Below are 11,231 nucleotides of genomic sequence, written 5' to 3'. Positions count from 1 at the left end.
AGCAGCTCACCCCAGCTGCAAAATTTGGACCGGGCAATAAAAATAATCCCAGAATGGTTTGAGGTGGAAAAGACTTTAAAGCTTATCCCATTCCACCCCCCTGCCTTGAGCAGGGACACCTTCCACTAGCCCAGGGTGCTCCAAGCCCTGTCCAGCCTGGCCTGGGACACTTCCAAGGATGGGGCAGCCACAGCTGCTCTGGGCACCCCGTGCCTCACCACTCTTTTGTTATTTATTTACTGGTTTTATCACTATTTATTAATAAATACATGTATTATAATATTGCTAATATCAATAATAAGAATTCCTATCTATGATAACATTCAGGGCAATAAATAAGGATGACTCATAATAAATGAGAAGAATCTAATCTGTGGGCTGATGAAGAGCTCTCTGCCCCTCTCACAAATTCCCATTGTGCTTCCAGTGTTTTGGGAAGCTGTGGGACGCCATCAGTCAGGGCTGTCAGGGAGGGAGGACAGGGGTCATGGGACACATGGAATTCCTTCTGCTCACCTGGGGGGTGTCCAGGCTCCATAACTCACCTTCCAGCAGTGTTTTAATGTCATTGCTGGAGAGTTTGATGGGCTTGGTGAGCTTCCCTGCCTGAAATCTCACACAAATGTCTGAGGGAAGCAAACACAGGCTAAGCTGAAATAAACAGAATGGTTTATTAGAGCAAATATTCCCAGGCTGAACTCTCCATATTCAAACATCCTCATGCTGAAATGTCTCAATTTTGCTCTGCCAGGCCAGCACGAGGCTTTTTTTTTTTTTTTTTTTTTTTTTTTTGCATGGTGTGTGTGCAAAGTGCTTAAAGTAACTCACAGCAGTGGCCTTTTGCTACTCAGACAAAAAGTTCTGCTGATTTGGGGGTAATTCCCATTGAAGAAGCTCCAGGATGGGGCTGCCTGAAACAAAGCCAACAACACTTGCATCACTGTGGGATTTTTTTCTTTCTTCTGGCAGCGGTTTCTAACCTGTTTTAAAGGGATGGTCATCCTCAGCCCACCCCAAAATTTGGCCAGAAGCATCTGCTGCTGTGCAGTAGCCGCCAGTGCCCTGCTCCACACTCCAGGGATCCAGCGCCCTCCGGATTGCATTAACCAGGATGATCCTTTTAAAGATCCTTGCTTGGGAAGCAAATCCCATTTGAAATAAAGCAGAGGGATTTAGCTTAACAAGGCAAAGCCAGGGAAGAGAGGCAGAAGGACCTTTTGTGGCTGGTACAGCACGAGGCAAGGCAGGACCTGCAGCAGAGGGGCTCCAAGGGTGGAGGAGAGGTCAGGAAGCTGCCTACTTGGAAAAGCGGGATACACCAAGGGGACACTCAGAGAGAGCCTTCCCTGGTGCCCTGCAGAGAGGGGAGATCCACCAGGGACATTTTGGGGTGGGCTAAGGATGACCATCACTTTAAAACAGATGCCTCATCTCTGCTCACCGCTGTCCCGACCCCATCTCCCGCCGCTCCCAGCCCTGATCCATCCTCTTGGAATGTCCCAGCTCCTTGTCAGCTGACACAGCCCAAACTGCTTTATCTCCCGGCCAGTCCCGTGCAGGGACTGCAGCATCCTTGGGCACTGCCTGGCAGCTCCGTGTGCCACCAGGGTCCCCAAACACCACGCCGGGGACTGTCCCTCGCTGCTCTGCCTGCCCGCGGCGGCGGCGCATCCCCATCCATCCCCATCCATCAGGGCCAGCAGCCCCTTGTGCCACGTTCTCCTGACAATGTTCTCATCACAACCGGCCCAAACACCGCCTCCCCCGTGCTGACAGAGGCGCTCTGGCCAGCGGGACAGGCTGCTCCGAGGAGGGTGGCCGTGGAAGCACAAGGAGCTCTGCTGGCCACAGGGCACAGCCCCTCCCGCCCCTTCCCGCAAAGCCTGGGAGGAGAAATCCCAGCTGCGGAGTCACACACCCCCGGTCACAGCCTCGCAAAGCCACAGCAGCTGTTTCTCTTCCTCCACTGCAGGCAAAGGCACGGTTCCCCCTTTAAAGCAGGAGGAAAGCCTCCCTCAGCTCCATGTGGCACCCAAGGAACCGAAGTCCAGCTCCCCTGGCACACAGATAAGCCCAGGGACACAAAGTCAGCATCCAGGCCAGTTGGAAAACCCCCAAAAATCAGCTTCTGCCAGGTGGGATCGGTGAGGACAAGTCGCTTCAGGCTAAGGAAGGTGTGGGCACTGCTGGGCTTTCAGATCTGTGAAACCTGGAGGAGCACACAGTATCCCATGGAAAATGGGGCCAGAGGATGGTCAGGAGCATCTTCAGGAACACTGGACTGTGTGGCAGAGGGACAGGAGCCCATCAGTGATGCTCTGGGTGAGGAGGGAGCTTGCGGGGAACACTGCAACTTACAGAGGCTCTCTGCAGCGTCAGGGGACAGCTGAGCAATGTGCAGCTCAATCCTGGAATGCCATGGTCCCACTCAGCTCCAAGGGATTTCTGAGCCTCGATAGCAGCTCAGCAGCTGCAGAGCTGGATAAACCTTTGGGTTCAAAGAACCATGGAATCTCCTGAGCTGGAAGGGACCCACAAGGATCATGGAGTCCAAGCCCTGGCCGTGCACAGACAGCCCAACAATCCCACCCTGTGCACCCCTGGGAGCATTGTCCAAATGTTCCTTGGGCTCTGGCAGCCTGGGGCTGTGCCCTTTCCCTGGGGGAGTCTGGGCAGTGCCAGCACTCTCTGGGGGAAGAACCTTTTCCTAAAATCCAGCCTAAACGTGCCCTGGCACAGCTCCAGCCGTGCCCTGGGCTCCTGTCACCCCTCAGAGCCCCCAGCCCTGACCCTGCAGAGCAGACACCACATCCCCTCACCCAGGCACTGTGCACACCACAAACCTCAGGCAGGGTGAGAACACCCCAAGCCCTTCCAAATCTCACTTTCACAAATCAGGCTCATCATTTCCCCTCTGGCTGCCTCGTCATCATTTAAAAAAAATTTAAAAATTAAAAAAAAAAAAAGAAAAAAAAAGTGGTTTGCCACCCAGCTCCACCGCTCCCCCCCAAAATGTCACTCTGGGTTTCCTGTGTCAGCAGCCACCCAGGAGCAGAGGCAGCCTCGAGCTCTGTCTGCAGCATCCTGTTCCCAAATGCTGTTTTAACCCCTGCAGACCTGGCTCTCTGCCACCGACACCACTCGCTCGCCCGAGGCCACCCGTTTAAAAAAAGCCATGCTGAGCAAAAATGGGAACTTTCTCTCTGCATGACCGCCCCCCTAACATGGATTTCAAATCAGAAGAGGTGGTGGAACAAAATCCTCCCCCCACAAAAAGTATCCTCCTCTCCCACAGACAGCAGCAGGGATGCAGAGACATTAAGTGACCTGCCAAAGAGCTCAGATTTCATTAACCAGCAAATTATGGATGTCCCCCATGTCCTAGCAGGCTGCCACGTGACAGACCCGTGACACTGGATCCTCAGCAGGTCACTTTTCTGTCCTCTTGTCTCCTCTCCTCGGGGAGGCACAGGGACCTCCTTTAAATCACACAAAATGCAGCATTGATACTGAGAAATGAGCAGAACACTGGGTTTTGGTTGGTTGTTGGTTTTTTTTTTTTTTGTTGTTTTTTTTTTTTTATCAGGCCCTTTCATTGTATAAATAATTTATTTCAGTTCACAGCATTATGTCTGCATCTTTAAAAAGAAAAAAAAACTGAAAAAAAAAAAAGGGAAGACGGGAGGAACAGAGACTGACGGACAATGGCGAGGGCAGGACACGGGATGGGAACATGGGGAATGGACCTGGGGGAACGAGACCTGCCAAAAAACCCAGGTCATCCAGAATCTGAGAAGATGCACAGCCTTGCAAAGAGCCCAGACAGTTCCCCTTGGGGGCTGCTCTGCCGAGGGCCCTCTTCTCGCAGCCCACCGAGGGCGACGCTCATCTTCTCACGGCGGGAAAAGCGGGTGGAACATTACGGAAACACCACGGAAGCCAAGAGCTACTGGTTGGAAAAGTCTTTTTAATTATTGCAGAAAGCAGAGTGGCTGGCAAGGGCATGGGCACGGCGTCCCACCCGAACTTCCCAGCCCTCTGCCATCTCTCCAAAGGGATGCTCAGCTGGGTGGAATCCAGGAAGGACCCAGCTCCATAAAAACAGCCTGTCCATTTGCTAAACCGAGACCAGCCAGGAGGTAAAAAAACCCACCACCAACAGTGTCATTCCTAAAACCTGATCACCCTGGAGCTGCTGGGGTCAACACAGCTTCTACATTTCAAACAGGTCGCTCTCCCAAAAATGGGTTAATACATGTGGCTTCTGTGGCATCAAAAATAAATAATTCTTTTTTCTCTCTCTCTGTCTCTCTCAACAGCAAGTACCAAAGTGTTGGAGGTGAAGACAAAGCAGGGAAACCCGAGGGAGCCACCTGAAGGGATGGGACCAGCCCACACAGATCGGGAACTCAAACCCCACAAGAGGAGAAGAAACAACTCGGCTGCAACATTTGTTCCCTTACAAACCCCCCACCCCGCCCCCCAAAAATGCTGTTTGAAAGGTGCTCCTCGCTGCAAGGGGAAGGTATCTCCCCAAAACCCGAAGGGCATTTTGCTTTTGTCTGCTTGGTGCTTCCCCCCTGGCTGCTCTGAGAAGGGGTTTGCAAACGGGAAAGCCGGTGTAAAATCACCAGAGAATCCTGCCTGCCTCCAAATTCAGCACATTTGGCTCCTGAGGGCTGCCTGCTTCAGCTCTGTGGGAAGCCAAGACCCCAGAGAGCTGGATCCCAGGCTGAAACACAGACAGCAAGTGGATTTTGGTCCCCAGCCCCACGCAGGTATGAAATGTTCACCCGCAGGAGGAGGCGGCCAGGCCTGGCCCTGCCCGGCTCAGGCTGCTCTGCAGGCACAACTTGCCCCTGTGGCTACCGGGGGAAGCGAGGGGCTTTTAATCGGGTTTGAATCTTTATTAGAAACCTACCACAACCCCCCCCACACCTCTTCACCCCCTGCCATTTTCCCTTTCCAGCAGAGATTTTTTGCAGGCTCTGGCCATCTCTGTGTGTCCATCCATCCATCCTGCCCTGCCATGACCCTCCCTGACTTGGCCTCCTGCCCCACTGCAGAGCAGCACAGTGGCCAGAACCCCAAACTCTGCCTTTTTTGGGGGGTTTTGCTAAGTAACCCCTAGTTTGGATCACCTCCAAAGCCGCACCTGTGAGCACCCTGAGCACGGGGACAATGCACACCTGCGGCGGGCTTTGCTGCAGAGGGTGACACCGCCGAGCCTCGGAGAAACGGGGGTGCTGCACAACCCCCCCGACGCTCCCAGCAGCGTTCACCCCAAACCCTTCGGCATTCTTTTTCTTTTTTTCACCGTTTTTTTGAGCCAAGAGCTTCAAACTCTGCACCATTCAGCAGCTGCTTAGCACCCCAGTGTCGCATCCTCCCCCCCAAGCCAAAGACTGCCCGTCCTTGCTCTGCACCCCAAAACACCAGCCAGGGTGGGGGATGTCCCCTTACCCATCACACCCACCTCTCCAAGACATTTTCTGCTGGTCCAACCCCCCCACCCAAGCTTTCAACACCCCTTCCCACCGCCACCCGCGGGGGAGGGATCCAGGGATGCAGGGATGAGGGCTGCAAGCCTCCTCCCCGCTGACCTTGCCGAGCCACGGTGCATCCACATCCCCCGCAGCACCGACCCCCCGCCCCAAAAGGCATGTGGGGGGCTGGCATCGACGCCCCCAAATGCCCTCGTTAAAGATCCAAAAGCACGCTGGGCTCCGCTCGAACGCGCTTCAACAGGGTCCTGCCCTGCTGGTTCCCCGGCACACAAAGGCTCGGTGGTCCCGGAGATGGAGAGGGGGGATTCATCCCGGGGGGATTCATCCCGGTTTTTCCGTGTTTCCAGCCCAAGGAGAGTCCTGATCAGACCCTCAGGAGCACGGGGCGGTGGGAGAGGGGAGCTCCGGGATCTGGGCTCGGCTGGCGGGAGCCGCTTTGTTATCACCACTATTGTCTGTCCTTTGGGGAAGGAGGAAAAAAAATGAAGAGGAAAAAAAAAAAAAAAAAAAAAGAACTATTAAACCCAAAAGAATCGCTTTGGTTCTGTCTCCCCCTCGGTTCCTTTGTCTGCTCCCCCATCCCTCCCCGCCTCGGCTGGGCTTCTACCGCTTCTTCTTCTGCTTGAGGGACTTCCTGCGCTTGAGGATCATCTCGTAGAGCTTGTCCATGCCCTCCGTCAGCCCCTCGCCGATGATGGCGCAGGCGGGCTGGATGTGGTAGGTGGTGGAAGGGGTCAGCTCGTGGAGGGCCAGCTGCTTCTCGATCTCGGCCACCGGCAGCGATTTGGGCAGGTCCTGCTTGTTGGCGATGACCAGCAGCGGGGTGCCCTGGTTCTCCGCGAACTTGGTCACCTTGTGCAGCTCCGTTTTGGCTTCCTCCAGCCGGTCCACGTCCACTGAGTCCACCACGTAGATGATGCCATCGGTGCAGCGGCTGTAGGACTTCCAGAGCGGGCGCAGCTTCTCCTGGCCGCCCACGTCCCAGAAGTGGCAGCTGATGCCCTTGGCCGTCCCGTTGCTGAGCCGGATCTTCTCCGTGTTGAAGCCGATGGTGGGCACGGTGTTGACGAACTCGTTGAACTTGAGGCGGTAGAGCACCGTGGTCTTGCCCGCCGAATCCAGGCCCAGCATGACGATGTGCAGGGACTGGAAGGCGGAGATGTTAGAGGAGATGTTCCCCATGGCCACGGCTCCCGGCCGCGCTCACAGCCCCGCGCCCATCCCCGCGCCGCCGGCCCGCAGCGGGGGCACGGCTCGGGGCGGCGGAGGGAGCCGGGAACGGGGATCGGGGATATGGGATCGGGGATATGGGATCGGGAACACGCAGCGCGGCTCCACGCGGCGGCAGCGCGCCGGGACTGCCGACCCTGGCCCCGCCCGGCAGGAGGAGGAGGAGGAGGAGGAGGAGGGAAAGGAGGAGGAGGAAGAGAAAGAGGAGGAGAGGAGGAGGAGGAGGGGCCGCGCCGCCGCCTTCCTCCCGCTCCGCCCCGCGTCCTCCCCGGATCGCCTCTGCCTGCGTTCACCTGGCCCTGCCCGAGCTTCTGCTCCTCGGGGACCTCCGGGAGCGCCATCCCTCTGTGCTGGAGGCTTGGTTATTCTTATGTTTGTCATCGTGACCCACCGCAGCAAGCAGTCAAAAAACCCCTTAAAAATGGTAACCAAGCCAAGGTGGGGCTGCTCCGCCCCTGGAAGCGTCCAAGGCCAGGTTGGACGGGGCTTGGAGCTACCTGGGATAGTGGAAGGTTTCCCTGCCCATGACAGGGGGTGGAATGAGGTGGTTTTTTCAGGTCCCTTCCAACCCAAACCATTCTGGGATTCTGGGATTATTCCTTGCACGTGAGATACCAGGGGCTGCACCAGAAGCTACTCAGGCACAGCTTTTCAGGGACACCTGGCACCAGTGATGATTCGAGCTGGAAAGCACCAGAGCAATGCGGAGCATCTGTGTCCCCTGCAGCTGTCACAGCGTCCCCAGGCAGAGAGATGCCACAGGGGGAAAACCTCACCTGTGCTGGATCCAGGGCAGGGCTGGCACTAAGCATTGATCGCAGCCATTAATGCCTTTTGGGTCTCATATTTTGTAAAGGTTGTGAGTGTCCTCAACCCCTGATAAAGCTCCTGAAGTCTCTGGATAGCTGAGCCATGGAACTTCTGTCCCAGTTACTCACAGGAGAGACCTTAAAGATCTGCTTCCAACTAAAGATCCAGTTCCACCCCCCTGCCACGGGTAGGAACACCTTGCACTACCTCAGGTTGCTCCAAGCCCCATCCAACCTGACCTTGAACACTTCCAGGCAGCCCCAGCTCTTCTGCGCAAAACCTGAGCCAGAGCTCTTGCTTTTATTTCTGCTCTTGCTCCGGAGCCAAAAAGCAGCAGCAGGCTGGTTGCTACAATATTACCCATTGCCTCTTTTACAGCCTTTGTAAAATAAATATCGACTCCATGTGACAGCTCAGCCAAAAGCCCCAGAGAAAGAAGTGCACTGCAGAAGACAGATACTGCTTTTAATGTAAGATGCTTTCACCCCTCAGTGTGTGGTGAGGATTTGTCGGGCTGGAGTGGGATCATTCCTCACCCTCATATTTCATCCCGAGGATGCGTGTGGAGGCTTTGTGTGGAGATAAGTTTCCCTATTAACACATGCCATCATTAAAAATACAGGCAGCTTGCTTCTGCAGCCCTCAGAGGTGACACTGGGCACAGTTTTGTGGAAATCATCCTGTGGTGACAGCGGGAAAACAGCAGGGAACTCTGTGCCTGGCATCGTGCAGGTGGGAGAAACACTCCTTGACACGAGTGAGGCGCCGTTGCCGATCCAAAGTCGAGGCACAGGCACTGGATGGGCTGGAAAATGGAAATACTTTGTTCAGAAGGGCTGTCCTAGACTGATCTTTGAGCTGGTGTGAGCTCAGGCTTTAGTCTGCCACCACGCCAGAGAAATGAGGTTCCGAGAGCACGTGGAGAAAGCTGCAAGTGATCACTGAGTCCAGGACCCGGAGCTTTAAAAATAAATTTAAAATGCCAGAAGCAGAAGAATAGGGTTAAATCTGTGAGCGGCAGATCCGGCACGGCTCTCATCTCCTCTGCCCGAATCGCTCCAGCCAAAGCTTCCTTAAAGGCTGCAGTTAAGGATAATCCCAAAGCCAGGGCGTCCCGGGCTGCACCCGGAATTAGTGGCTAATCTGTGTGCAGTAGGGCTGGGACTTAGGAATTTACCTTCGGGCAGTGAGCCCATGCTCGGGGTCGGGAGTGCAAGAGATGCTGTTTCAGCCAGGTAGCGCTCCCCAGGGAATTCCCCCTCTCCTTCCCTCCCTCTCTTCCTCCCTCTTCCATGTGGAACAAGATGTTTTTTCAGCTCCAAAAGCTGGAGACACCTTGGAGCCTCAAGAAAAGCCCCACAGGCCACCAAAATTCCTTTCCCCGCCATCCAAAGTCTAAAGGGGAGTCTTCCCTCCTGCGCACCCCTCCTTTTTTCACGGCGGTTCTAAATAAAGGCGAGATTAGATAGCCAGGCCGATCAAACCTGGGGGTGTTCTCCAAACCGGCCCCAGATGAGACAATCCCGAGGGGATGGAGATAAACGGGAGCGTCGCAGCGGTGAATTATGCTGCTGCTAATGCCAGCTATCCATAAATAAGCTGGTAAAACCTCCGCGGAATATTAAACGCAGAAATAACAGCGTTAATCGCAGCTGAGAGGAGTCTGCCAAGTCCATTCGGTGGCAAATTTAGGGAGAGGAAACCCGTATTTTCCGTAAACCCCCCCGCCTCTCGCTGCTTTTTCTCCCCCATCGCCGCCCTTCCCCTCCCATCAAGGTTAAGCAGCCAAGGTTAAAGGCAGCATTAGCATCTAAATGTGTGTCTGAGGATGTGACAAAGGGACCGCTGCTGGTCCCCAACATTTCGCTCCGGCGGCGCGAAGACTGTCGCTGCCATAGTAACTGTTTTCAGACATGGCAATTATTTCTTCCCAGCTTTCCCTCATTCCATCTCCCTTCCCCCAGCTCATCCTGCGCTTCTAACTATCTTTTTTTCTTTTTTTTTTCTTTTTTTTTTTTTTTTTCGGGGGGAAATACAAAGGGCCCCGGGGTCCCGGAGCTGAGGGAGGGATGCTCCCCGCGCTTCCACGGCCGCGCAGGGATTATCCCTAATAGTGATTTTTAATCTGCATCCAATTAGCCCTTCATCACCCGGGCAAAGCGAAACCTCTGAGAAGCAGTTTCAGCCGGAGCTCTCTGCCAAATCTCGTGAGCTGGAGAAGGGGAAGATCGATTTGCAGGGAGCATCCCCAACTCTTGGAGCACGCAGAATCCTCTCTGCCTCCCCTGCTCCTTCCTTTGTAGCATCGCTTGTCCCGATCGGCTGCCTTTTGTTTCTCCGTTCAAGGCAGAGACACCAGTCCAAACAAAGCGGGGCTGTAATTAGGGCTGCCCCCGTTGCTGGGGATCGCGGGGATAATGAATGGCATGCCCGTGACAAATGCTGGGAACAGCGCTGAGCTGCCACCTCTGCGGCGGCACTGCTGGAAGAGCTGGTGGTGGGACAAAGCACGGACTAGGCTCTCCAGCTGCTGGGGGGGGGGGGGGGGGGCGGCGCGGCCCCCCCGGGGGGTGGGGGGGGGGGGGGCTGTCCCCTCTTCTCCCCTCTTTTCAGGGATGAGCTCTGCCCACGGAGCCGCTTTCCCGGGGCAGCGTGAGCTGCGAGAGGCAGCAATGGGAATTACCGTGCAGGGAACGCCCATCCCACTTTTTGAGCCTTGATGGAAGTGAAAAGACCTCGGGGAGACTTTTGTCATGGTCAGCATCCTCTCCTTCTTCCCTTCACCTACTCCTTGCCTTTCCAAGGATTTCCCACTCACTGGATAACGAAGCCAGGTGCTGCAGGATCATTTAAGGGCTGAAGAGCCTGGGAGTCCCATGGGAGCCTCTGGGATATTAACTCGGAGGGAAAAGAGCATCGAGGGTTTAACCGGGCTCCTTCCTCCCGGGAAAGGCGGCGCTGGATCCCGCGGGGCTGGGTGATACAGTCGGGCTCCCCCCGGAAAGGGTTAATGGGGGAGAGCAGGGGAACACAGGACAACGAAGAGAGACAGACACTACAGATTCAACACCAGATGATCCCTCTGAGCGCCGCATTCACACCTCCAGTGGTTTCTGGGGACAGCCTCCCGTGGGTGTTCTCTGTGCTTTGTCTCACCCTCCAGCCTTCAAGCCTGCTCCTCCCCAGAGCTCCTGGGATAAACACCACGGTCTGGTGGCTTAGAGGCGTCTCCAGGTGCTCCCGGGTGGATGGAGGAAGGAAGGATGTGCGGAGGAAGGGCTGGAGTGGCGATAAAAGCAGCGTCATAGTGGAGAAATTACTAAATCCACAGAGCTCCTAATGCAGGAGTGGGAAATAATCCGTTCATCTGCAGCACAGCAGCAGCTCAGCTCCTTTTCATGACCTCAGATGCCTCCTCAGGCCAAGCAAGGTCCTCCAAGGACCAGCCTGAAGCTGACTTACAGCCTCGGCCCCAGGAAAAGCCGAAACAGCCACACACCCAAGAGGAATGAACTCTTCCTCCAAGCGAATTGGTGTCAAAAAAGCCTTCCCAAGTCAGCCCAAAATCCATGTAGTCCAGCAGCTAGGAGTGGAGGCAGCTGGAAGAGTACAGGACCAGGACAGGCATGTGTTAGAATTTTTTTATTTTATAGGGTTTTTTTAAACTTCATGAATTCACACCCA

General features: G+C 55.1%; 1 protein-coding gene across 1 annotated transcript; it reads right to left on the bottom strand.

Annotated features, from left to right (window-relative positions):
- Window positions 1–3,644: 3,644 nt before the first annotated feature.
- Window positions 3,645–6,867, bottom strand: ARL4C (ADP ribosylation factor like GTPase 4C). Its single transcript, XM_041465802.1, has one exon. It carries the CDS (start codon window positions 6,687–6,689, stop codon window positions 6,111–6,113), a length of 579 nt encoding a protein of 192 aa, XP_041321736.1. The 5' UTR covers window positions 6,690–6,867; the 3' UTR covers window positions 3,645–6,110.
- Between the last annotated feature and the right edge of the window lie 4,364 nt (window positions 6,868–11,231).

The sequence above is a fragment of the Pyrgilauda ruficollis genome, unplaced genomic scaffold (genome assembly GCF_017590135.1).
Source record: "Pyrgilauda ruficollis isolate IOZ18807 unplaced genomic scaffold, ASM1759013v1 scaffold191, whole genome shotgun sequence".
NCBI classification, from domain to species: Eukaryota; Metazoa; Chordata; class Aves; order Passeriformes; family Passeridae; genus Pyrgilauda; species Pyrgilauda ruficollis.
The sequence above is the reverse complement of the archived record's forward strand: the minus strand, read 5'-3'. Positions and strand labels throughout refer to the sequence as shown.

Bases quoted from the DNA above. Each gene is read 5' to 3' on its own strand.
- ARL4C (XM_041465802.1), bottom strand. From the start codon at position 6,689: ATGGGGAACATCTCCTCTAACATCTCCGCCTTCCAGTCCCTGCACATC.